We start from the raw sequence: 27,322 nt of genomic DNA, 5'->3' as shown, positions 1-27,322 counted from the left end.
GCAATCGTCCAGATATGGATAAATTTGTATTCCTCGTTGTCTGCAGTATGCAATTACTGATGCCAGGCATTTCGTAAATACTCTGGGCGCAGTAGATAAGCCAAAGGGCAATGCAGAGAATTGATAATGCGTTGTACCTGCCAAAAATCTGAGGTATCTTCTGCAATCTTGTCTGATAGGGACATGCAGGTATGCCTCTTTGAGGACCAATGTTACCAGCCAAGACTCCTTGCCCAGCATGGGAAGAAGCTGCTGTAGTGTGAGCATTTTGAATTTGGGTACCTCCAGGTAAGTGTTTAGAATTGAGAGGTCTAAAATGGGTCTCCAGGCTTTGTCCTTTCTTGGTACTAGAAATAGTCTTGAGTAAAAACCTTGACCTTGCTCCTTTGTAGGTACCTTCTGAATTGCTGTCATATCCATGAGAGCTGAAATTTGCATTTGTGCCTCTGCCCATTGGTTTGGAGGCAGATTTGGCATGCCTCTCATCCGTGGTAAAGTGTGAAAATGAAATCTGTAGCCTCAGGTAATAATATCCAGAACCCATTTGTCCTTTGTTATGATGCACCAATTTTGTGGAAATAGAGCCAGTTTTCCTCCCAAAGGTGCTGCCAGGGCAATTTTGCTTGGCAGGCGAAGAGGGAAGTCATTGTGTTTGTTTCATGAAGGGTTGAGATCTTTCGTCTCCACCTCTGAGTTGTTGTGTGCCATTGTCTAGGCCTGAAAGGACCTTGTGGCTGACCTTTGCCCCTTGGGCATCTGTACCTACCCCTTTGGGGTCTGTCTGATGCAGGAAAGGACCAGTTTTTTGATGGCCAGTTTCTGCTGAAACGAGGAGGTTGTACCTGTAAAAAATCTTTAACCGTCTGCATAGATTTTGCCTTTTCTTCCATTTTCTTTAAAACTTCCTCTGCTTTGACACCAAATAGCACATCTTTCTGCAATGGAGCATCCAATAACTTTGGTTTGACATGTTCTGGTAAGGCTTGCTCTTTTAGCCAAGCATGTCTACGTATTACAGATCCTGTGACAGCTGCTCTACATGAGGCTTCCAATGAATCAAAACCACACTGTAAGGTAATGCTTTCCCACCTGTTCTGCTGCATGCAGCAAATCCTGCATCTCTTTGAAATCAGGTTGATCTGTCTGGGGGATCATTTTCTGCTTTAACTGTGTAATCAAGTACTGCTGGTATTTTAGCATGTGGAATTGGCAGTTTAAGGCCCTCATGGCCAAAGTGGCAGATGTATACACTTTCTTCCCCCATCTTTCTAATGCTCTGGAATCTCTTTCAGAAGGTAGTGGATTCTTAGCAGTAGAGGCCTTAACCCCCTTGGGACCCTGGGAAATGGTTTTGGGGTCTGCAACAGGGCTTTTATATAGAAACTTATGAGAATCAGGAACTCGGTAGTATCTGTCTGGTTTAGCTGGTGCAGTAGGTAAGGAATCTGGGTTTAGACTAGATTCGGTGTAAACATCATCCAAAATGTCTAAAACTGGATGAATTGCAAGGGTCTATGCTGTGGGAGAAAAAGAAACTCACAGAGTCTTTTCTTAGAGTCAGAGTAATCTTGGCCTTCCCAGTGGAAGTGTTCCCTCATGGTGTGTAAAGTTTCCCCAAAAGAGTAGTCTTCAGGGGGGGAGACAGAGGGAATGGACTCTCCAGCATCTGAGTCTTCATAAGGAGGGAAGGAAAAATCCTGGTCCTTAGAGTTAGCTGAGGAAATGGATGCTTGGTCAGAGGAAGGATAATCTTCTTCCAGTCTAGGCCTTTTGTCAGGGGGGGGGGTTGTGAACCCCTGATAAGGGTAATTAAATCCTCAGCCATCTTAAGCATCTGTTTTTTAGGCATAGGGGCCTGTGGGGGGGACTGTGGACCCGGTTTCCTAACTTTTAAGGGGGCTTTAAGTTTAGCATAAGACTTAATAGAGATAGTTGTCGGTTTGAAGACACCTTCAGAAACCGAAGGCCTGTCCAAAATCTCCGGATCACCGTCAGGGTTGGCGTCCGAGGGGTGAGATGGAACCGGCTCCTGAGGCCCAGCAGATTCGGTCTGGGAGGCCGTCATAATTTCTAAATCTGCGGTAGTCAGGGGCTGCGTAGGCACCTCACTGAAAACCGGAGAACTGGTGGCAGGCCTTGCTGAGGCGTCGGTATCTGGTCTTGGCCTTGGTTGCCGGTCCTTATCCTTGCGTTTTTTAATCATTGCTAATGTCGGTTGCTCCGACGACATGCTATAATTAAATTTTCTGCCAAAATAATGTCGGGCGAAATCTGCCCGACGCTTGATTGTACGTTTGTTGAACCTAGCACAAAACCGACAACCAGAGACGTTGTGGTTTGGGCCTAGGCAAGGAATACAATAAGAATGAAAATCCTTATGAGGTATTTGCTTCCCACAAGAAATGCAATTATTAACTTTGTCTGACATCGGTCTGAGGCAAGAAAAGTTTCCCCAACGGGGTACTTAGCTTTAGAGAAGACTTCGGGCTGAAATTCGATTAGAAAATCTCAGGAGCTAGCAGACCGGCACTTGCGAACTGCTTCTGCTTCGGACACCGTGCGGCAAGAAAGACTGGAAAAAATGGCATCGGCTGCCTCTTTTATACCCCTGTCGCACTGACGTCAGGGAAGAAGCGACGACAACCGACGCCGGACCAGGACTTTGGGATTCGGCCGACTGCGGGACCGCCTGATGGCAGGATAACCCGAGTGTGATGACTGCAGCAGTATTACATGATGAACATCTGCCTCCTACTATCACTAGGTAACAGGTCCAACTTTACACAGCTCTTTCCTCAACCTCTCCTCAGAAAATTCTATCAAATATAACTTCCCCTACTATCACTATGGATGAGGTCCTTAATGCCCTCTCTAAGGTCAATAACACTGCATCAGTGGGCCCAGGCAATATCTCAGGATGCCTTCTAAATAGCAGGAAATATGACCTATCAGGCCCTGTGGCCATTGCTATTTAACTCAAGTCTCCAAACAGGCTTAGTGCCTCACAAATGGAGAACAGCAACAGTTATCCCTCTGCAGATAGGTGGGCCATCTACAGACCCTGGAAACTACAGAACTACAAGTCACATATGCAAAACCATGGAAATAATTATCAAGGAAATGATCAACTATGACATAGGAAACCTCCACACACACTGGACCCAACCCAACTAGGTTTTGTCAAGGGCAGGACATGCCTACTCAACCTGGTGGACTTCCTTGAGAAGATCACCAAAGCAATGGATGAGGGCAAAATGGTTCATGGTGCCTACCTTGACCTGGCCAAGGCATCTAACATAATATCCAACTCAGACATTGTTGACAAACTCAAGAGGTTATGTAAAAACCCTTATGTCACCTGGTAGATAGCCAGTTGACTCACAGACAGGACTCAGGAAGTTAGAACTGGGAAGTTCACCTCCACAAAGTGGTCAGTCACAAGAGGAGTCCTTCAGGTATTGGTCCTGGGACTGCTCCTTTTTGGCATTTACTTCTCTTAGGTCAAGGCTAATGTCAACTGCCTCTAGATGATTACATTTGCAGATGACTGTAAATTAGGAGCAATCATAGAATCCTCCACTGACACAAATGTTCTCCAGAAAGGGCTGACACACACAAGTAACTGGTGTCAGAGCCATGGACTATAAATGTAAGAAATGCATAATAGTATATTTCGGGAAGTCATCTACCCCTGGTAACTATCATATTGATAACATACCCCTAAGAGTTGACCCAGTAGTCTGGTACTGGGGGACAAACACAGACAGTAATCTAAACGTTGACCATCATGTGTCTACAGTAGTGGGGGAATCATTCTATGCTGTACAACTTATAAACAAAAGTATGACATCTAGGTTCATGGAGGTCATTGTTCCACTGTATTCAGTACTCATCAACTCATCAGATCTAGCATTGAGTACAGTGCCCCTTTGGTATGTACCTAGTCAGACACATCCAACAACTGGAATGTCCACAGTGGCTGCTCACTAAAACGATGCAGGGCATAAGTAGTAACACGGCCTGTGCAGACCTCCTGAAGGCCCTACCCCTGTATTTTGTGTCCTACAGCCTGCTGAGGGGAAATGCATACCTGACATAAAATGGATTGTCAGACCCCACCCTGATGGGCTTCCTCCATATCTGCAAAACAAACAGCACCAGAATTACCTGTTCTAAGGATTTAAACTTTGCCTGTGATATAAACAGGACCTGCTGGAGAGACATGTATATATCCCAGAGACTAACCCTTCTCTGAAACAGACTCTGCATCCACGTGAAGCGGAGCTCTTCTGTAACCCAATTAAAATGTAACATGGACAACTGGATGGAGAACATGAAATTCATCCCTGGTTTGGCATCTATGTCTCTAATGGATAAAGGCAGCCTGTAAATGTTTCATCTCCCATGGCTAGGAAAAAGGCCCCATCAGAATAAATAAAATCATCACTGTTATTCATTTCCCTCTTCTATACATACAATTTCTTTTCCTCCCCAAATTACCAGACCCGGTTTAATAATTGCTTTCTTATTTTAACATCCTTAAAAATCTTACATTATTTTCTTAAATTACAGTTTTAATCTTCCATAACAGCAATATCCATCTTAAGCATCACAATTTTTAAGCTCCTGAAATAATTCTTCCCTTTTATTTTTCTGATTAAAAGCATATGCGTCTTCAAACTGTATTCCCATGTTTTATATCGCATATCACTGCCCTTCCAGGACTAGCCACTATACTATATAACATCTAATAACTTAAAAGTTTCATAGTATCACCACCCCTAAACATGTCTTCTTCAAAACTCCATCTTAACTCCATCACATATTTCAATTTGTTTCCTTATTCTTAAAACTCTTATATCCTGTAAACATGACATCACATTTCTGCTTCTGACACCATTTCACAACTGATAGTTTTGTTCTTACCATTTATCAAACTTTTACAATTTAAAAAAATCACACTCGCCCTCTCCTTTCTTTGCAGTTTTAGTTAACAATTTTTCCATATTTAAACTCTACTTCCAATCATCCCTTTATCCCCCTTTTCATCATCTTCTACCTTACCATCTTCCTGACCTAAAATTTCAAACTGATTTCGTACTTCTAATAATCTTCAGTTTCCTCTACAATAAAGTTATTCCCTCTCTTCATCATCCTTATTCATATTCATTTAATTCCCAGTTTGCATTACTTCATTATCTAAACTTTCACTCTTGTCCTCTACTTGTTCACACTCATACTAGTAGTAATGATCAATACTTCTGCATTTCTTACACTTCTCTACACAGATAACATTTTATTTTGGTACACTCCCCTATCAAATGATCCCCAGTCCCACAATGACAACACATTTTCAGCTAATACCAATATTTTAACATATCTAGTTCACATTTAAATTAAATACACAAAGTAAATCCACAATTTCATCATTTTGTGTCTAAACATTCAGTTTCCATCCCCCAATTCCACAGTTTTCTATCATCAAAAGTTTTTTAACATCAAATTAATTTTCCACTTATCAAAAAAAAAGTAATAATTTCAGTACATCAGCAGTCACTTCAGAAGTTCTAAACTGAGTTTTAATTTATCTTCTTTCTTAGTAAAATATTCACCCCTGTGATTACATAATTTCATGGTTCAGAATCTTTCCTTCCTTCAAAGGCAGTAACAACATTTTCAGCTTCCTTATATGTTTCAAATGTAATTTCATAGAATGTATCTAGTCCAAAATGTATAATAGTCCATACATCCCCACGCTTAAGTCCTAGTTGAACATCAATGGTATCCCACACAATATCAGTCTATAGGTGAATCCTTTTTTACTTTCAGTTCACACTATTAAGCATTTATAAAGAAAATTCATACCTTTTTCGTTATTTCCTTCACTTTTTGTCCTGCGGCTACCCAAGCATATGATTTATTTTGTTTTACTTGCCCCTGTTTCTCATAAACATCAACTTCTGTTACATTTACTACCATCTCTCTTTCTTCTTTGTTTTCCCTTTCATCAGGAAAGTACCTCTTAATCATATCCGACCATGATACCGTGGAAGGTCTCATCAGCAAGTTCTTCCTCATTTAATAAAGTACAGGATATCTGCATCTCCAAACCTACATCAGTTTCAGTTATTTTAAGTGTGGTGCATCCTTTTTCCCCACTATTTGTAATCCTACTGTTTTCATCAAAAAATTTGTCATTGCTCAACAGTCCTTACTTCGAGCCAACAAGAACGTAATTTCTGCTCTCTTGTGTGCAATTCCTAAACTGCTTCTCCATCTCCAATCAACTCAGCTAACACTCGCAGCTACACTATGGCCTGCCATGAATGTGAAACAGCAGAGGAAGTTCTCTGATGCCCTGACCAAATTTCTTCTAATAGTATCAATCCCAACTCATACTTCCTCCCTGAAAAGAGGCTATTAGCCTAGTGAGACTAACCCAGTCAACAAATAAAGAAAGAAAGAAATAATAAATAAATTATGTAATTATGGAGTTAAAAAAAATTTAAAAAGAAAACTCGTATGCATACTGTATGACATTAATAATGGAAACGGTTAATATAGCGTGTTTTTGTTGTACTAATGTGAATACATGCTACAGTTTAAAATGTGATAATTTAATAAAGATGTTAAAAAAGTGAGTGAAAACACAGCATGCACTTTAACTGAAAGAGCAGAAAACAGAAAACACCAGTCATATTACAGACCTCCATGTGTCTTGCATGACGCATAACATGGGGTTTTCAAAGGATTTGTCAAAGAACAGCCCCTTGGTAGAAAATGCAATGGGAAGTAATTTTGCTGGTTTAGTGCCCCAAATATTAAAGAATTTATACTGGACAAAGTGTTACTACCTTCTGATATGAGTATTATCAAATAAGATATCTGGGAGTTCATACTCCAAACTTAATACATGATACAAAAAGTGTGACAGTCAAATGAAAGGCAACACCATACAATACATCCTTGATCCTTTCCAAGACATGAAGGTTAAAAAGATGTAACAGTGTCTTATTATAGTCAATGTCCAGCCACAGAAATAGCAACACAACTCAACTGACACTACCATGGTCAAGGGCAATAATTAACAGTTCAAATAATGAAATTCATTTCATAGGATGAAATACCGGACATTATGCCCATTATCAAATGTAATCTGTGATCATTACAGTGATTCCATTTTAATTTAGTACTCCATCTGTCAAGTAAGCAAAATTAAATATTACAAGTACAGAACACTGAATAAAGCAAACTGACATTTTTTTTTTAATGTTATCTGTCTGTTGACCAGGTAAGTCTACTGTGGACACATGCTCCTTTTTCAGTGGTGATCCAGTAACACTGTCTGATTAAATGACTTACTCAGAGTCAAACAGTAGACCAATGGAAGTAGAAGGAATAAACCCTGTACCTGGACAACTGGAAACAGCTTGTTAACAACGATACATTAAATAGCAGACATGTTAGACTACTTTTACTAAAAGTAATTATAAGAAGAAATACAAATTATGATGAACTTATGTTCTGACCTAAAATGACAAGCTCTTCATAAGTGGTCCAAATTAAGAAAGTTTAGTTTTTATTTGTTTCAAAACAAATGGTACAATCAGTATCCCTGACCACAATTTCTCACAAACCAGTTTAGCAATAAATCAAAAATGGATTCAAAGAAAAAAGATACGAGTCTAAAACAAAAGAAAGAAATACTTGAAGGTGTAGAGTGACTATGCAATGCCGTTGGAGAAGACAACAAAGAGGAACTACAAAAGAAGCGGAAGTAGCAATGGCCAAGGAACATGCTACATACTGTACAAACATATGCATGCTTTATAGGATGTGATGCTTCCAGTATCTGAAGTTCTACTCCAAAAGCAAAGCAGATAAATATTTTCCAAAGGGTATAACAGTTTCAGTTAATTTCCAAATTATAACGAAAAAGGCAAAACTTAGTTCTTGGAAATCTGAAGACAAACTATAAAACAAAGGATAGAACTGACAGTGTAACATAACTGTAGAAATGTACAAAGGCAACTGTCAAGTTATTATTACACATGCATTGTTTAGAGTTATTAAGAATCTCTGTGATTCTAAAAAATAAAAAAATGCTCTAAAGGAAAGACTGCCATGATATACTTACTAAACCTAATCTGCATATTTAAATTATACATTTTAACAGTGCAAACTCTACAGAAGACAAGACCAAGGTCATTGATTTCTAAACCAACCTAGTTGCAAAACACCCTGCCTACTATCCAGGAGATCCAGGTTCAATTAGAAATCCAGGAAAATGATTGGCCTGGCAGGGAGGATGGTTGCTGCCTATCCTGCAGAGGATAGAGATGGCTCCCAGCTGGTTATGCCTGCTACTCTGATGCCAAGGGACAGAGGTCTCAGAACACCAAATGTAGACACCAGTATAGGGAAGGACATGCATTGTTGCTGCTAAGCTGGTGACAGCAGCTCTTGTCCTGCATGTGAAGAAGTGCACATACATGGAGGTGGGGGAGCAGTGGAAGTCCATGTGGTTATGCAGGTTTGCAAGTCACCACCAGGGAAATGGTAAGGGTCCTTCTACAACATGCTCTCATTTCCATGCTGCAGATGAGAGTACAAGCATCACCAGTGTCTACAAAAATTATGGCTCTTGCAGACTGGAGGATGATTCTCAGAGCCAGAGAACAAATGGGTCAAATATTTGACTGGGGAGGCTTGATAGTTGGCAGACAGAGGAGAGGAAAAAGATTTAAAAAAGAAATATGACTGATTTCCTACCATGGAAGATTTTACTTGTTTATTGACATATTTGTTAAATGGGTAAGAGGACTGATTCAAAGACATTTTCATCCACAATCTGAGCAAGAGTTGTTAAACAAAGTTTACAAAAAGATGAACCTGCAACTCAAGCTCAGTGTAATTAAATGCTCATGAAATTACATTTATACAGTAATAAATCTCTCCATAAAATAAAAAAATTAATAGTTTATCTCTGTGAAATTAAAATCAGCAAACCTTTTTCTGAATGTGTACAACTGGCCACATGCCTCCTGAAACTCCCTCCAGATAGGGCCCGAGTCGTTGTCCACAATACGTGAAATACACTTTTCCTTTAGGTAACTGTCCTGGAGGGGGAGGAGTCCCTTCAATCTTCTCCCAGCCAATTCCAGCCACATCACCTGAAGTTATAAAGACATTGCTTATCTTTGACATTCTTGCTATTTAGATTTTTCAGTTAAAAAAAAAACATACTTCTAAGCAAATTTAGAAAAATCTAAAACATTTCAACATGAGAGATTAGATACTAAATGCCTCCAATTCTCCAGTGACTGCATTACTTTTACTATAGGCGAGGACCTATACTTAGGCATAATTTCAATAAATACATTGCTTTTGGATAAATTGTTTTCAACAGTCCACATTTATAAAACTAAGTTAGCAAATGCTACAAAACCAAACCAACTCCTGCTAGCAGCCATTTAGAAATGTCTCTGACTATGTCAAAAGTAAGATGCTACACAACTCAAAAACAATTTTTCTTCAGTTTAACTATACAAGACCAGGACTGCAGGATCTTTCTGTAAAAATAAGAAAGAAACTTAGTAATGTGTTAAATTTAAAGTGGCAAGAAGCCTTCCAGAAAGCCTTAGCGAAGTGCAGGTATGTAGATATGTATTGTATGTTTGCATGCAGATAAGCACGTATGTAATTATTTAGGTTTGTTAACCTGAAACTGTAAGGATCACAAATGACCAATTTCAGACACTGTCTGGGTGAAGTTATCACAGTTAATACACAGCTAATACAAGAGAAAATACAGTTATTTTGTTTTATGTACATTGCTTGCAACATGAATCACTGTAGCATGCTCAGAATCAAAAAATAATAAAATGACTAGAATTAAAGCATACAAGATATTTTAGCAAAACAAAAAGATATACACACCCTCACCTGGTATAATTCTAGATAGTCCTGTTTGTCTCTACTACTGACCACAGTGGACCACATACATAATCACTGTACACATTCATGTATTTCTTTTCACAGATCATGCAACACATTGTAAGAGAAACTGTGTTGTATCCCTAAATTCATAAATCCTGTTCTTACATACTGCAAATGGTCATGTTAGTTTGAAGCTGTTAAGGAAAGTACAGTTGTGTACACTTACCATAAATGTAGACGTTCCAGTGTATTCACTGTTGCAGTGATTACCTGTGGGTTATCCCTGCTGTGGTACCAGTCATTGTTTTTCTGCGTCATCTGGTATCGCTTGCTGCCTGACATCAGTGCTATAAAGGAAGGCAGCTGATGCCATTACATCAGTTTTTTCTTGCCCTAACCAGTCAGCGGCCCAAGTAAATATGGTAAAGTGGTCTTGCTGGCTAAAAGCCACCATTAGAAACTTATGTCTCCCTAAAGAAAGAGGATAGAAGGAGGGTGGGAAACCAGGACTGCAACAGTGAATACACTCGAACATCTACATTTATGGTTATGGTAAGTGTACACAACAGTACTATGTTCTTCATGTTTCATTGTTCTAGTCATCACAATTAGGTTGATTCCCAAAGCTGAGGAGAGGGGTGGTAGGATTAGTAAGAGACTTGCAGAGACAAACCCTGCCCTAGCCTTAGAAGACAGATGTAGGTGGTAATGCTTGGTAAAGGTACGGTGGGAGCTTCCAGGATGTCCCTGGTGGGAACTCCTCTGAGGAATGTTGTGGAAGTGGAGGCTGCCCTAGTGGAATGGGATCGAATAGATTTGGGGGGGGGGTTCCCATGTAATCTGTAGCAGAAACGGATACAGTGTGATATCCATTTGGAAATGGTTTGCTTGGAAATAGGCTTCCTCTCTGCCCCTGGGACAAGTAGTTGGTCTGTTTTCCTGAAGGGTTTAGTATGGTCCAGATAGTATCTGAGCTGTCTATCCACATCTAGTGAAGCAACATTCTTTCTCCCTTGTTTTGAGTTAGGAAAGAAGGTTGGTAGATATATGGCCTGGTTGAGAGTCACATTAGATACCATCTTGGGTATAAAGGAGGGGTTAGTCCTCGTCTGCATGGAAAATGATGACAGGCTCTCAATGGCCATCAGAGCCTGAAGTTCTGAAACCCTTCTAGCTGAGGTGATAGCTAGGAGAAAAGCAGTCTTCCAGGAGAGGTACCTTAGTTCTGTTGAAGCAGCAGGTTCGAAGGGTGGCAAGGTTAGTCTTTCCAAAACATAATTCAGGTCCCAGGCTGGTGTGGGTGGCTTTCTGGGAGGTCTGATATTAGAAGCCCCTCTGAGGAATTGTTTGATTAAAGGATGGGAGAACAGGGGCTGATCTGTGTCAAAATGAGCTGAAATAGCTGAGGTATGGATTTTAATAGAAGAGAAGGAGAGGCCACTATTAAGTAGTTCCGGTAGGTAGTCCAGGATAAGAGGGATGGAAGGTTGTGAGGTATTGCCCCCTCTGAACTGGCTCCAGGAGCAGCATCTTTTCCATTTTCCTGCATAAGATTTTCTGATGCTGGGCCTTCTGGCCTCTGTGATAATGTCTAGGACCTATTTGCTCAACTGAGGCCCCTTGTTTGTCTTTAGGGTATTAGCCATGCTGATAGTTTGAGAGTCTGCAAGCCTGGTTGCAGCATCCCCCCCCAATTGAGTCAGGAGGTCTGAGATCAGGGGAAGCTGCCTGGGAGGCTGTAATGTCAGCCTGTGCAGTAAGGGGTACCAATGTTGTCTGGCCAATCTGGAGCAATGAGGATGGCCTTTGGTCTCTCCTCCCTTATTTTGATCAGTAACTTGGGAATAAGAGGCAGAGGAGGGAATGCGTACACGAAGAGGGTCTTCCAGGGGAAGGTCAAGGCATTCACCTTCCACGCTAGGTGGGGATACACCCTGGTACAGAATTTTTTCAGCTGATGGCTGAGATGCGAAGCAAAGAGATCCACCTCCGGAGTCCCCCACTCCTGAGTGATCTGTAAAAAGATTTTTCTGTGGAGCTGCCATTCGTGGGGGTCCAGAAATTCCTGCTTAAGTGGTCTGCCAGGATGTTGTTGATCCCTGGTAGGTATTGGGCTATTAGGTCTAGTCCCGTGGAAGAGGCTGTCAGACAGAGGTTCACAGCTAGCCTGCACAGAGGGTAAGACTGGGTCCCCCCTTGTTTGTTGATGTACCACATTACTGTGTTGTTGTCTGTTTTGATAAGGAGAACCCCTGGCATAAGATAGGGTTTGAAGGATGTCAGAGCCTTTTGTACTGCCATCATTTCCTTCTGGCTGATTTGTAAGGGAAGGTACTGGGCAACCCAAAGACCTTGGGTGCACCTGCCTTCAAGGTGAGCGCCCCAAGAAATGTCTGAAGTGTCGGTGGTAATGGTCTACCTGGCAGGGCAAAGGGTGAAAGGAAGACCCTTGTTCTTGGCACAGGCCCCTGCCCACCAGAGAAACGTGTCCCTTATACAGGGGATCAGAGAGAGAGAGGTCTCTAGAGGTTGAGAGCGCTGACACCAAAGGTTCTTTAAATACCACTGAAGTTGTCTCGTGAAGCCTGGGCAGAGGAATTAGAAGGATGCAAGATGCCATATACCCCAACGCTTGCAGGAACTTCCTCGCAGTGAGGTACTTCTGGAAGCCAGCTGGGAAAAGTAGAGAAGCAGGAAGCTCTGCTTTTCTGGTGATAGGAATGCCATTTGGGATGCTGTGTCCAGCAGTGCTCCCAAGAAAATGATCTTCCTGGACGGTGTTTGCTTTGATTTCTTCTCGTTGATGGTGAATCCTAAGGAAGTTAGGAGGGTTTTGACAAAGAGGAGGTCCTGGAGCAGCTTTTCTTTGCACTCTGCCTGAATGAGGCAGTTGCCCAGATAAGGGTAAATCTGTATGTTTCTCTGTCTGCAAAATGTTATGGCTGGGGCAAAGCATTTGGTGAATACCCCAGGAGCAGTAGATAAGGCAAAGGGTAGCGCAGAGTACTGAAAGTGTTGTGAGCCTGCTCTGAGCACAGGAATTTCTTGCAGGATTCCCTTATGGGGATGTGGAGGTAATCATCCCTTCGGTCTAGGGTCACTAACCAGACATTTTTTGTTAGCATAAGCAGCTGCTGCTGCAAAGTTAGCATTTTGAATTTGGGGACCACCAGGGAGGTATTCAGAATGGATAGATCCAGGATGGGATGCTAAGTGCCCTCTTTTCTGGGAAGAAGGAATAGTCTGGAATAAAAGCCTTTGCCTGTTTGATCAGGGGGACAGGTTGTACTGCCCCCTGGGATATGAGAGTTTGGACTTGTTTCAATGTCTCTGCCCACTGATTTGGAGGTAAGTCTGGGTACCCTCTTGGAATTGGGAGTTCGTTGAAAGAGAATTTGTATCCCTGAAAAAATATCTTTAAGACCCATTGGTCCTTTGTTACTGAAAGCCAATTTTCTTTGCAGAGGGAGAGCCTTCCTCCTAGCTTTTGGTGAGTGAAAGGAGGGCAGAGGGGAGAGAGGGAGGCATTGAGAGTTTTTACCATAGAAGCATGGCTAATAACTCCCTGCCTTTGGGGCAGAGGTGGTCCACTGTTTGGTACTCTGTTGTCCCTGGGATGGAGGCCTGGGTGGTCTGCCCCTGCAGGGCTTACCTTGCCCCTATCTGCTAGGTGCAAGAAAGGACCAGTGCTTAAAGGGAAAATTCCTGCTGAACCTAGGAGGTTGAACCTGAAAGAAATGTTTTACTGTTTGCACAGATTTTGCTTTGTCTTCCATCTTTTTAAGCACCTCTTCTGCTTTTACTCCAAAAAAGCAGTCCTTATCCAAGGATGCATCAATTAATTTAGACTTGACATGATCAGGGAGAAAAGTTGTTCCTTCAACCATGGATGTCTCCTAATGACAGATCCTGACACTGCTGCCCTGCTTGAGGCTTCAAGGGCGGTATATCCACAGTGTAGAGAGTGTCTGGCCACTTGACAAGTAGAGTGCAGTAAATTTGAGAACTCTTTCGAATTGGCACAGTCAGGAAAGGTTAAAATCTTTTGCTTTAATAGTTCCAAAGTGTGTTGTTGATATTTTAACAAATGGAACTGACAGTTGAGTGCTCTGATAGCTATAGTTAAGAGGTGTACACTTTTTTACCCCATCTGTCCAGAGCTCTGGAATCCTTGTCAGAAGCAATAGGATTCTTTGCAGAACTAGCCTTAGCTTCTTTAGGGCCCTGTGTAATGACCTCCAGGACTGCAGCAGGATTTCTGTACAGGTATTTGTGAGAATCCGGTACTCTGTAATACCTGTCAGATTTACTGGGAGCAGGTGTGAGGGTGTCAGGGGCTAAGCTGGATTCATGGAAAACATCATCTACCACTTCTAAGATAGGGGGGATGGCCAGGGGTCTGTGCTGGGGCAGATCTAGAAACTCTCTTAGTCTTTTCTTAGACTGGGGGAAGTCCTAAGATTCCCAGTGGAAATGTTCCCTGAGGGTGTGAAGGGTTTCCCCAAAGGAAAGGTCTTCTGGTGGGGAAGCAGCAGGGATAAATTCCTCTGCATCTGAATCCTCATAAGCTGTCAGAGGTTGTTCCTCTTCAAAATCTGAATAATCAGATTCCTAAGAATCCTGTTCTGTCATTACTTCAGGAGAAGGGTGTCTTTTCCTTTTAGAGGTTGTCGCCTGACTACCCCTGATAAGGGAGATAAGATCCTCCACCATTTTAAGAATTTGGGCTTGGGGTGGTTGAGCAGGAGTAAGATGGTGGTTAGAGGTAGATTTTCTAGGAGTGACCTGGCTTCTAGGCCTAAGAGTATCCATCAGTCTGAGAGAAACGGTAGTTGGATGCAAAGACGTCATTTTTTTGCCTAGAATCGATAGTGCGAAAGGCCTCCTTGGAAGCTGATGCCTGCGCCACGGCTCTGGACCCAACCAAGACAGAGACAACCAAAGGCTCAGAAGATGAAGAACATTTCTGCGGCATACCGGACTCCGAAAGGGTCTCAGTAGAGACCTGCGTAGATATCGTATCGGGCATCAGGGATTGCAAAAATTCCACACTGAATTCCGGAGAACTGACGACTTGCTTACCGGTAGCATCGTCAGAAGGCTTAGCCTTGTGTGGTCTGTCTCTACCTTTATCTCTAAGTTTTTTCAGTATGTCTATGGATTGCTGGCTGATGGACGCCATTTCAGAATGCGAAGACGGAAGGTGAAAATAACGGTCTACAATAAGAGCTCTATGACGAATGGTTCATACGTTAAAGGGGGCACAGAACCGGTAACAGGGGACATCGTGGTCTGGGCCTAAACAAGTGACGCAGTATGAATGGAAGCCTCGGTGTCAGGGGTAGCCCTCAGTCGGCCTGAATACCAGAGGCTTAGTATTTCTGCGTCGGTTGCTATCGCTCCAGGACTGACAACAGGTCGTCAGTGGTATAAAAACAGGCAGCCGATGCCATTATATCAGTTTTTCTTGCCCCAAATGTCAGGAGCCCCCAATAGGGAGCCAAGTTATGCTGGAGTACCACCACCAGTAGAAAGTAAATACCAATAGCCCTGTAAGGGTGAGGAAGAGAGAGAGAGAGACAAGGGGGCTGGAGGGTAGGAAACCAGGACTGCAACAGTGAATACACTCGAACATCTACATTTATGGTAAGTGTACACAACTGTACTATGTTCTTCATGTTTCACTGTTGCAGTCATCACACTTGGGTTGATTCCCAAAGCTGAGGAACGGGTGGAGGCAGTCAAGAGTTGGGGCTAGCTAGTATGCCCTGCAGGACTGCGGTTGCAAAGCCTGCCCTGCAATTTGAAAAGATAGGCAGGTGGTAATGCTTGGTGAAGGTATGAACAGAATTTGCAGCTTCCAGGATGTCCCTGATAGGGAACCCTCTGAGAAAGGCTGTAGTTACCCTAGTAGAATGTGTTCAACCCCCTGTGGGGGTGGTTTCCCATGGTGTTTGTAACAGAAATGTATGCAGTGTGCTATCCATTTGGAGATGTTTTGTTTTGATACGGCTTTGCCCTCTGCTCCTGGTGCAAAGTTCACTAGTAACTGGTCAGATTTCCTAAAGGGCTTAGTCCTATCCGGGCAGAATCTGAGCTGTCTGTGCACATCTAAAGAGTGCAGGATCCTTTCCCCCTTATTTTGAGGTTTAGGGAAAAGGTGGGCAAATGAACAGATTGGTTGAGAGCCACACTGGACACCACTTTAGGCATGAAAGTTGGGTTAGTTCTGAGGGAGATCCTGTCAGCATGAAAAATGATGAAAGGTTCCACAGCCATACGTGCTTGTAGCTCAGACACTCTTCCAGCTGAAGTGATGGCCAGAAGCAAGGCTGTTTTCCAAGAGAGGAATTTTAACTCTGCTGAAGCTGCAGGCTCAAAGGGGAGGAGTGTGAGCTTTTCCAATACAAAGTTAAGGTCCCAAGCAGGGGTAGGGGCTCTTCTTAGTGGCCTTAAGTTTTTAGCCCCTCTCAGGAACTGTTTGATGAGAGGGTGTGAGAAGAGAGGTGGCTCAGTGCTGTAATGTGCAGAGATGGTGTAATGTGCAGAGATGGCAGAGGCATGGATTTTAATGGAAGAGAAGGATAGGCCCTGTGGAGTAGTTCTGCTAGGTAACCCAGGATGAGAGGTAAGGAGGGCTGTGTTGGGTTAGCTCCTTTAGTCTGGATCAAGGAACAATACCTTTCCCACTTGTCAGCATAGGATTTTCTAGTACTGGGTCATCTGGCTTCACGTTTGACATCCAGGAGCTATTTGCTTAGGCTGGCCACTGGAGGAGAAGTCAAGGAATAAGCCAGGCTGCTAGGTTCAGGGTCTGCAACTGTGGATGCAAGAACTCTCCCTCCTGCTGAGTCAGGAGAGTTGGAATCTGGGGGAGGTGCAATGAAGGCAACGGGGACAGACTGCGTAGTAGTGGGTACCATTGTTGGCGTGGCCAGTCTGGGGCAATCAGGATTGCCCTTGGTCTTTCCTCCCTTACTTTGAGTAATACTCTGGTAAGAAGAAGTAGAGGGGGAAATGCATAGATTGAGAGGTTTGCCCACTGGAAGGATAGGGCATCCACTTTCCAGGCCTTGCTGTGAGGTTCCCTGGTGCAGAATTTGCTGAGCTGGTGGTTGTAGGGGGAGCCAAATAGGTCCACCTTTGGGGTAACCCATTTTTGGGTCACAAGGCTGAAGGTGTTGTGGTTTAAATGCCACTCATGTGGGTCCAGGAGATTTCTGCTTAAGTTGTCTGCCAGAGAGTTTTGGTTGCCTGGTAGGAACAGAGCTTGCAGGTGAATATGCATGGCTGAAGCCGTGCTCCAAAGGGTCATGGCTAGTCTGTAGAGTGGGTTCCCCCCTGCTTGTTGATGTACCACATTACTGTGGCATTGTTGGTTTTGATTAATAGAGGCCCAGGAGAGAGCAGGGATCTGAAAGCTGTCAGAGCATTCTGAACAGCTAGCATCTCTTTTTGGTTGATGTGCAGATGAATTTGGTTTGGGCTCCAGTGGCCCTGAATGCACCTGCTGTCCAGGTGAGCACCCCAGGTATAGTCTGATGCATCTGTGGTTAGGGTCTGGGTAGCATGGGATTGTGAAAAGAGAAGTCCCTTGTTGTGGTTGCATGCTGCTGCCAACCAAAGAAAATCTTTCCTTAGACAAGGTATAATAGTTTCCAGGTCCTAAGAATGTTGACACCAAAGGCTTTTTAGGTACCACTGAAGTTTCCTCATATGCAGTCTGGCAAATGGAATTAGTAGAATGCAGGAGGCCATGAACCCTAGAGCTTGTAGGATTTTCTTTGCAGATAACTGGGTTCTGGTGGCCAGTTGAGAGAAGTAGCCTGTCAGATAGACTTGTTTTTCTAGAGTTAGAAATGCCATCTGGGATGCTGTGTCCAGGCTTGCTCCAGAAATACAATTTTTTGTCTGGGGACTAGTTTGGATTTCTTTTCATTGATAGTGTACTCCAGTGAGGTTAGTAGGCGCTTTATAATTGTCAGGTGCTGTAACAGCTTTTCCTGACTGTCTGCCTGAATCAGGCAGTCGTCCAAGTAAGGGTAAATTTGAATATTTCTTTGTCTGCAAAAAGCAATGGCTGGAGCCACGCATTTTGTGAAAACTCTGGGAGCAGTAGATAAGCCAAAGGGAAGTGCAGAGAACTGATAATGTATAGATCCTGCCCTGAAACGTAGATATTTTCTGCAAGAATCTCTGATTGGGATATGCAGATAGGCCTCTTTGAGGTCTAGAGTGGCTAACCAGGCATCTTTGGACAGCATAGGGAGAAGCTGCTGCAGTGTGAGCATTTTGAATTTTGGTACCACCAGGAAGGTGTTTAGAATAGATAGAGCTAAGACTGGGTGTCAGGTGCCCTCTTTTCTGGGTACCAGAAAAAGTCTGGACTAGAAACCTTGGCCTATCTATTCTGCAGGAACAGGATGAACTGCCCTCATGGAGAGCAGGGAATGAACTTTGTTTTGTGCCTCTGCCCACTGGTTTGGAGGAAGATCTGGGAATCCCTTTGGGGTTGGCAACGAGTGGAAATAAAATTTGTACCCATGGGGCACTATGTTGAGGACCCATCGATCGTTGGTGATGGAGGCCCAGTTTTTTGCATGGGAGGCAAGTTTTCCTCCTAGAGGCATGAGCAGATGGGCAGAGGTGAGAGGAGGAGTTGAGAAGTCATTGTGAATTCTTTCCATAAGGGGGTGTCTTAGCACTCCCTGGTTTAGAAGTGGAGGTACTCCATTGCTTAGATCTCTGCATACCCTGAGACTGCTGTCTGGGGGGGGGGTCTGTTTCCCCTAGGTCTAGTCTGACTTGGCCTTAAGGGGGCTGGAACTTGCAAAAAGTCTTTAACTGTCTGCATACACTTAGCTTTTTCTTCCATCTTTTTTAAAATCTATTCTGCTTTGGTGCCAAACAGATTGTCTTTCTTCAGTGGTGCGTCCAATAATTTTGATTTCACATGATCTGGCAAGGTCTGTTCCTTAAGCCAAGCATGCCTTCTAAGTACAGAACCTGTGACTGCTACCCTGCAAGATGCTTCTAGGGTGTCAAACCCATAGTACAGGGTATGCTTACTGATTTGGCATGCAGGACGCATAAGTTCCTGTAAATCTTTATTTTCTGCACAGTCAGGGAAGGTAGATAATTTTTGTTTAATGAGTTCCATGGTATGTTGATGGTATTTCAGCATGTAGAACTGACAATTTAATGCTCTAATGACAAGAGTTGCAGAGGTATATACTTTTTACCCCATCTGTCTAAGGCTCGAGAATCCCTCTCCGAAGGGGTGGGATTCTTAGCTGTGGTTGCTTTTATTCCTTTAGGCCCTTGGGAGATGACCTCTGGGTCAGCAGTAGGATTCTTGAAAAGATATTTGTGAGAGTCAGGGACTCTGTAACACCTGTCAGGTTTCCTGGGAGCAGGAGGTAAAGTATCAGGAGTTGGACTGGATTCCATAAAGACATCATCCACAATATCCAGAACAGGAGGGATAGCTAAGGATCTGTGCTGTGGTAAATCTAAAAATTCTCTGAGTCTCTTTTTGGACTGAGGATAATCCTGGCATTCCCAATGGAAGTATTCTCTCAAAGTATGTAGGGTTTCACCAAAGGAAAAATCCTCTGGAGGAGAGGCAGAAGGAATGGATTCCTCTACATCTGAATCCCCATAAGCAGATAAGGGCATGTCTTCATAATCAGAAACCTGAGAATCATCGGGACTCTTGGTCAAATAAAGCTGCTGAGGACAAGTCTCTTTTTCTTTTAGCAGGGGAAGGCTGGCTTCCCCTAATCAGCATGATAATGTCTTCCGCCACTTTAAGCATCTGTGATTGTGGCAAGGAAGCAGGCGTGTGAGTTTGGGTCGTCGTTTTTTTAGGCGTAGCTCATACTCTGGGCCTTAGAAACTCGGTAGTTTTAGAAAGAACTGAAGACTAAGAATGGAAATCTCGGTGTGGTATTTGCTTTCCACAGGCGAGACAATTGTTAACTTTTTCTGACATCGGTTAGAGTAAGAAAAAAGGATCCCCAACTAGGTACTTAGCTTTAGAAGACTTTCACTTCAATTTCGGAAATGAAAACTCAGGTATTGGTCGACTGGCACTCGTGCAAACTGCTTCTGCTTCGGGCTCCTCGGCAAGAAAGACTGATGTAATGGAGTCATCTGCCTGCTTTTATACCACTGACGTCAGTCCTGGAGCGACAGCAACCGACGCAGAAATACTAAGTCTCTGGTATTCAGGCCAACTGAGGGCTACCCCTGGCAGGATAACCCTAATGTGATGACTACAACAGTGAAACATGAAGAACATCTACTATTGCATTACCTTTTTAGAAGCATTTGCACCCTACTAATGGTGCTTTCTGTGGGCTCATGGAAACTAGCAGCTGTAGCTGTAAATGGTTGGAAGCCACTTTTTTTTCTTTAGAAAAAAACTTTTTTTTAGGGGGGGGGGGCTACAAACTGGCATTTTAACTACATCACTACTGCTCCTTTTCCTAAAAAAAAAATGTAACACATTTTTGTTCAGCATACTTTTTGCCTAATCAAATATCTACCATCTTTAACTAACACATTATTATTCCATAAAAGTGTGGTGGTGATGATTCACAAAGTCACAACCTGAAATTTCCCACTGTTTTCCCAATAACAATTTTTTTTAATTTTCAGTTGTCATTAGTTTCTAGATAACAATACATTTCTGGTCAAAGTGGGGAAATTGTCACAAAAATGTTCAGAACTTGCACTCCTTTTGCTAAATCAGTCATATCTACATGAGCACGAGTGGCTCTCTCATGCACAATTCTTAGTTCAGACCCCTTTGTAGGTTTAATTATATTCTTGATATAAAATGTTCTTACTATGATATCAATATTTGTTTTTGGCTCAACCACTGCTGCCAAATTCAGGCTCATTCCACTACCAACTCGCCATCCTCTGTATGCCCCATCCTTGGTAGCTTCCTGGTATGACCAATACTGGGAAGGTCTCTCTTTCAGAACAGACTTGCACATGAAAACCTGCAACACCACTTACAGATTCAAGGAGGTTGAAGTCAGAAAGGCACTGCAAAGCAAGACAGGCCAGAAGAGGAGCTGTAATAATGTGAACTGTAATAAGGCTTTTCTTTAGCCCTACCTCTTCCGGTAATCTGACTTTACACATTAGCAAGCTTGGTGAGCTATGAAGTTTGGCTTGAGAATACATTACCCCAGGCTTGTTGGCAGTCATGCCTCCCCAGAGCTCCCCATAAGCCCAACTCTGTGACCCTCTCTGAAGATCACCCTTCATCAGACTCAAAAACAGATCCATCACACATACACACACAGAATAGGCATGGCCATATTCCCCTAGCTTGTTATTAAGTGTCCAAGACGCTAATCAAACTCAGCTCACCAGATCCCTCTATACCATCAAGTCAAGCTTACATTCACATATTTATCTCTGGTCCTGACTCTCAAATAACTGAAGATTTCATTCTCTCAATGGTATAAAAGTTAGCCTCGCCTTCTAAATAGGTTCACAGGTTCATAGGTGTATACTAGGCTAATGAACCTGGAGCCTTTATAAGCCTAGCCCACAGGATTACCCTGGCATCATGCCACCTGACCCTAGATTCCAGTGCCTCTATTGATTAGAGCCACTGGAGTGATCCCCGGGAGTGAATTTTCTATTTCCCATCCACTCATCAAGATTTCTCTTGAAGAGGGCCAGTGAGGTGCTCTGTTTGACATGTATGGGAAGTCTATTCCATAGCATGGGCAGTCTCTGGGTTATGAACCTGTCCCTCCAGCACGCTCTGTTGATTGTGGTAATGAGTTTGAGATCTCTGGAGCGTGTTGCGCGGAGGGATTGGGATTTCTTTAGATGTAGCATTTCTAACAGAGCTGGGTCAGACATGGCTTTGTAAGTCAAGCAGAGATTGCCTCTAAGTAGATATGAGACAGAGAATATTTGGAGTTTTTTTGAGTCTGTCCATATAGGACAAGTGTTTAAGGCCGAGGATCCTCTTTGTGAGGTACTTTTGTGGCCTCTCCAGCTGTTGCAGATGTCTAGTGAGGTACATGCCAAATGAGGCATTGTACTCGATGATTGGCCTAATGAGGGAAGAGTAGAGGGAGACAATGACCTCTTTCTTCCTGGATGCAAAACCCTTAGTAATGAGATGTGCCACACAGAAGGACTTCCTGACCACAGTGGCAGTATGGTGGTCAAAAGAGAGGCTGCTGTCAAGCTGTGTTCCCAGACCTCTTATTATGCCTTCTGTGTTTGGTGGACTACCATCGATGTGGTAGTTCATGGGAACTGGGTTTTTCCCAAAGGGGCTGACGACATATTTTTTTGGCATTGAGCTTAAGGCCATGGTTCTGACACCAGTCGTTGGTCTCTGTGAGGTCTTTCTGTAGGATGTCAACATCACTTGGGGAGTTAATAATGGCTACCAACTTGCAATCATCTGCAAACTTTGTCAGCCTGAGTCCCTTTGTTTTGGACTGGACTTCTGAGAAGTAAATACCAAACAGAAGAGGACCCAGGACCGATCCCTGTGGGACTCCAGTCATGACTGATCGACAGTCTGACTTGTAATCAGCTACTTTCACACTGTGTGTTCTATCTGTGAGCCAGTTTGCAACCCACCTAGTGATATAGAGGTTGATGCCTAGCTTAGTGAGTTTTTCTATGATTACTGAGTGAGGAATGATATCAAAGGCCTTGGCCAGATCAAGGTAGGCTGTATGAACCACCATGCCTTCATCCACAGCTCTGGTGACTGACTCAAAGAAGTCAACCAAGTTGAGCAGGCATGTTCTATCCTTCACAAAACCAAACTGTGTGGGATCCAGAGTTTGGAGATTAACTATATCCTGGTTTATTAGGTCCATGATGATGCATTCCATAGCTATGCACATCAGATTTGTCAGGCTAATGGGGCGATAGTTCCCAGGGTCTGTAGTTGCTCCTCCTTTGTGGAGAGGGATGACTATAGCAGTGTGCCATTCGGTAGGGACAAAGCCTGAGGTGAGGCTGTGATTGACCAGGGCACACAGGTGAGGTGCCAGTTCAATCTGTAGTTGATGTAGAAAACAGCCAGGGATATTGTCAGGTCCCACAGAAGCTGCATTCTTGGCCTTGGACAGTGCTGTTTTAACCTGTGCAGCAGTAATACTGGGTGCCTGGCAATCTACTGGTATTGTGATTGGTCCTTTGGGGGGGATAAAGTTGGCACTGAATCTGTCGGCCAGTATATTGGCAATATCTGTTGGCTCAGTATAGCAGGTACCATTGTGCAGTAGCTCAGAGCAAATCTAGATATTGTAGTGGAGGTTCTTCACATAACTATAGAAGGCCTTGTGGTTGCCTTTACTATCTGCTGCAATTCTGTTTTCATAGCTAGCTTTAGAGGATTTGATGACGGATCTCAACGTTTTGTTGAGGCTGACAAGTGAGTTTTTCCAGTCTTGGAACTTCACTTTATTCTGCATCAGTTTCCTCCTCCTGTTGTAGTTTATTTATGGCAGGGGACTACCAGATTGGCTTCTTTTAAACAACTTATGATAAACATCTCAGAAAAAGAATCATTTTAATGCATATACTGGCCCTATGCACAAAAATATAACTCTACCTGCAACTAACTACTGACAAAGCATCAATAATATAGCATTCCATAACCATACTGAAAAATCCAAGGGCAAAGTTAACTCACTTCACTTCTGAGCTAGGAAAATCACACCCTACCTATCCAACCTAGCTAGGACAGCTATATGCAAAGGCGTCCTTCTGGCCCAACCCAAATATGGACTACCTATAATCACAACTGCCTCTAAGAAAAACTCTGTTGCTTCATCACTAAGTCACTCCCTCTCATGAACATCACCGCTTCATGTTCAAATAAGCAAAATGGCTCCCAGTGCAGCACAGTAGATGGCTACTCTGTGCTGCACATAGTAGACCGTTACTAAGCCCTCTTATCCTTAAACTTCTCAAAACCAATTCTCACTGCAAGCTGCCAAATATATCAAACATGCACAATACAACCTCAGATAAACCCCCCCCCCCCCCAATGAATGAATGAACACACACACACACACACAATACCTACAAACCAGGCTTCACTACACCAACCACTCTTTCTCCATCCTTGCTCCTAAACTACAGGAATCCCCCTTCTCTGTCTTTAGAGCTGAACTTAAAATCTTCCTCTACACCAAATAAAACTGTACCTAGTAAACAGCAGAGCAATCACCTAAGGGCCTCTCAATCTCTAGCTTCACTCTTTCTCAACTACTAACACTGCTGAACTCCACACCCCACACCCTGACACTCATTAGACCACAGCATTTCCACCATGATGCAAGCCTAAAGTATAATTATGTAAAATGTATACTTCTATCATAATTGTTGCTACAACTATTAATTGCTATTGCACAGTTTTTGTTATATATTGCTGCTTTCTTTTTCATTTTCAATATGTAGTTATTAATTCTGTGTTCCAATTGCTTTTCACTTTTCCTTGTGAATTATTTCACCCAGGCAGTACCTGCAAATGGTTAGTTGTAATCAATGTACTTCCCCAGTAAACAAATGTAAAATAAAAACAAACTATATAACAAAGTGTTTTGAAAAAGCTAAATGACTCCAGTTCCTCTAAGTACTGTATTTGTCCAGTAAAAATAAAATAAATTATACTCAATTCAGGATGTAAAAGTTGTATCTTGTAGTAATATTTGCTGTATAATCAAACCCAGATAAATCTAGAAGTAGATGCCTGTGAAAAGTTTCTTCTCAAAATGAATGCCAGTTGTGTACAATTTAAACATACAAGTGACCAGGCTTATCTTAGCTTAGGGAAGAAAATACTCTTAGGGTAAACAGCAGAAATGTAATAAATAGGAAGCAAATTCTGCTTTGGAAAAATTATCAAACAGTAGAGCCATCCTGACAAGTAAACTGCTAATTCAGATCACTAGGCTAACACAGCCCAGTAAAATTACTGAGTAGCTTTAAAGCTATTACAAGGAAAAAAAAACTGGAATCTTAAAAGAATTAAATTACTAAATTACGTAGTTCTGATAACACTTGATTGGTCATTACCTCATTTAGCTTTTCTATGATAACATTTGTGAGAGACAGATGTGAAATGTTCAGAGGTAGGAGGTAACTGTAGAAATCCAGGTATGTTTTGTAGACAATTTTTTAGAAAATGTGTAGTTCGTGGGGAAAAAAAGTAAAAATGATGGGTGATGCACCTTCAGCTGGACAGTAATGATCATTTCCCTTCTCAGCTAACCATTCTGTAAGGTTTCTAGATGAAGGGTGGTATAGTGATTATCACTTTTGCCTAACAGCACTTGGTTCTTTAGTTTGATTCTTGGCTGGGGGTGCCCCCTTTATAGCATCTACACACCACCCTGTGTCCACGTTTTTTTCAGGTTGCACCTTTATCTCTAAAATCCTTAACATGTGCCTTAGGTGAACTTCTGAGCTCTTAAAAAATGCACATGCATACACATAAGGAAACAAATTACAATGTTAACAAGTTGAAGCTCTGCCATGACACAATGACACTAATACTTAAATATATGCATTTGGGGTTACATCAGGAACTGGAGGGGGGAATCTGTGAGCAGATTTCAATGAAACATGAAATGATGCCTCACTGATGAGGTTCACAGGTTTATGGGTAGTTTCTAGGCATGTGGTGGGGGGTGCATTAAGCTGCCTAGCTCATTTTCCCACTTGCCACACAGAACTGCCAAGTTATGTGACTTGCTCAGAGCGACAAATGAGGAAAACAAAAGTTAGGGGAATCAAACTCTGTGCTACAGAAAGTAGCTTGTTAATAGCTCATAGCCTTAACCACTTATGCTAACTGCCAAACATTCAGGATACGGTAGTACTGTCTACCAAAAACTATCCTCTACACAGGTTCAGGAAACCTGAGCACTACCTATAAAAATATGAGGACACGGCCGTCTTTTTTTTTTTCAGATTTTTTTTTTGTCCGCCTTTGCAGCTGACCCCAACTGCCCTTCCTTGTTCATCAGGTCTAGCAAACTTGACAAATCTCTCCTAGATTTTCTCTGAAGTATGTCTGAGGTCCAGTGAGATGTTTCAGGCACAGGAAAGTGTCACATACGCTTGTTAAGGTGGATTTTTTGTTTATGTCCAAGGCAAGCTCATTCTCCTTACGAATACAAGCACAGTCTCAGAGGGAAGTGCAACTGGCATGCCGGCATATCTTCCTGCCTTTGCAGCAACTCAACCAATGCCCTGCATCCACTACAGACAACACCCCACTGCATGTCTCCAGCCTTCACTAGAGAGAACCTCAGTGTGTGAGCACCCCCCACCCCCACCGGATGGATGCATGTTCATCATCTTCCCTTGCTAGTGCCTCAGACACATGTGATGTCTTCACTGTTGCAGTATTCTTCACATAAGGAATCTCCTACCAAGGATATCCCAATATCCAGCCAGTACACCAAAACTTTCAGTTTTTAGAGGTGCCATACATCACAGATGTGCTTCCTGTGCATAACATAGGACATAAAGGTGAAGTACAGACACAGATTCTAAGAAATGAAAAAGCACCAGAAGGAACAGAATACCCTCATGGACAAAATAGGAGTATGTATATCCAGAAGGAAAAATAAAGAAGGGAGAAGGGCCCCTCGGCCAGAAGGGCAACCAGAACATAGTGCAACAGTTTTTTCTCTTTTTTGCTCTGTGTATTATAATCAATTGAATATATATGTAACCTGTATTAATATAAATGAAGTACTGTCAATGTGGAGCTTTTCTCCCCGGGCCTCCGCTGAAAATGGACATGTATCCAGACGGACTATCCCGGTCAACAAATGTAAAATAAAATAAAATAAATAAATAAATAATAAACAGTCAGGACAGAAGGGGGAGGGGTAGAGACCGAATACTGCAACAGTGAAGAGAAGGACTTCTACGGTTATGGTAATATTTTACACAACAGTACTATGTCCTTCCATATCACTGTTGCTGTATTGTTCACATAAGGCAGAGTACAAGAGCTCAAGAGAATGCATGGGAGGAGGAAGGCAGAGAAGAACCCTCCACAAACCAATGCAGGAAATCAGTGACAAGGCCAATTCTGGCCCTGGAAACAACATCCAACTTGTAATGTTTAGTGAAATTATGAACAGAGGACCAAGTAGCAGCCTCAAGAATAGAATTAATATCCAGATCCTTGAAAAAGGCACCAGAGAAGGCAAGTGCCCTAGTAGAATGTACCTTTACAGATGAGGAAAAACATTTGCCATGAAAAGAATAAGAAAAGGAAATGGTCTTTGAAATCCAGGAGGAAATTGGTTGCTTAGAAACAGTGAGGCCCAAAGTCTTGAGATGAAAAGAAACAAAA

At 42.7% G+C, this 27,322-nt stretch overlaps 1 protein-coding gene across 2 annotated transcripts in view; it reads right to left on the bottom strand.

Annotated features, from left to right (window-relative positions):
- Positions 1-27,322, bottom strand: part of HECTD4 (HECT domain E3 ubiquitin protein ligase 4) — a 5,422,508-nt gene that overhangs the window by 1,278,055 nt on the left and 4,117,131 nt on the right. For both annotated transcript variants that reach the window (XM_044068422.1, XM_044068423.1), the window contains exon 49: positions 9,010-9,173. In XM_044068422.1, the coding sequence (XP_043924357.1) occupies positions 9,010-9,173 (164 nt within the window). The remainder of the gene's footprint in view (positions 1-9,009; positions 9,174-27,322) is intronic.

This window comes from Protopterus annectens, chromosome 4.part0 (assembly GCF_019279795.1).
Source record: "Protopterus annectens isolate FY-2018-M chromosome 4.part0, PAN1.0, whole genome shotgun sequence".
Taxonomy (NCBI): domain Eukaryota; kingdom Metazoa; phylum Chordata; order Ceratodontiformes; family Protopteridae; genus Protopterus; species Protopterus annectens.
This window is presented reverse-complemented; position numbering and strand designations above follow the sequence as displayed.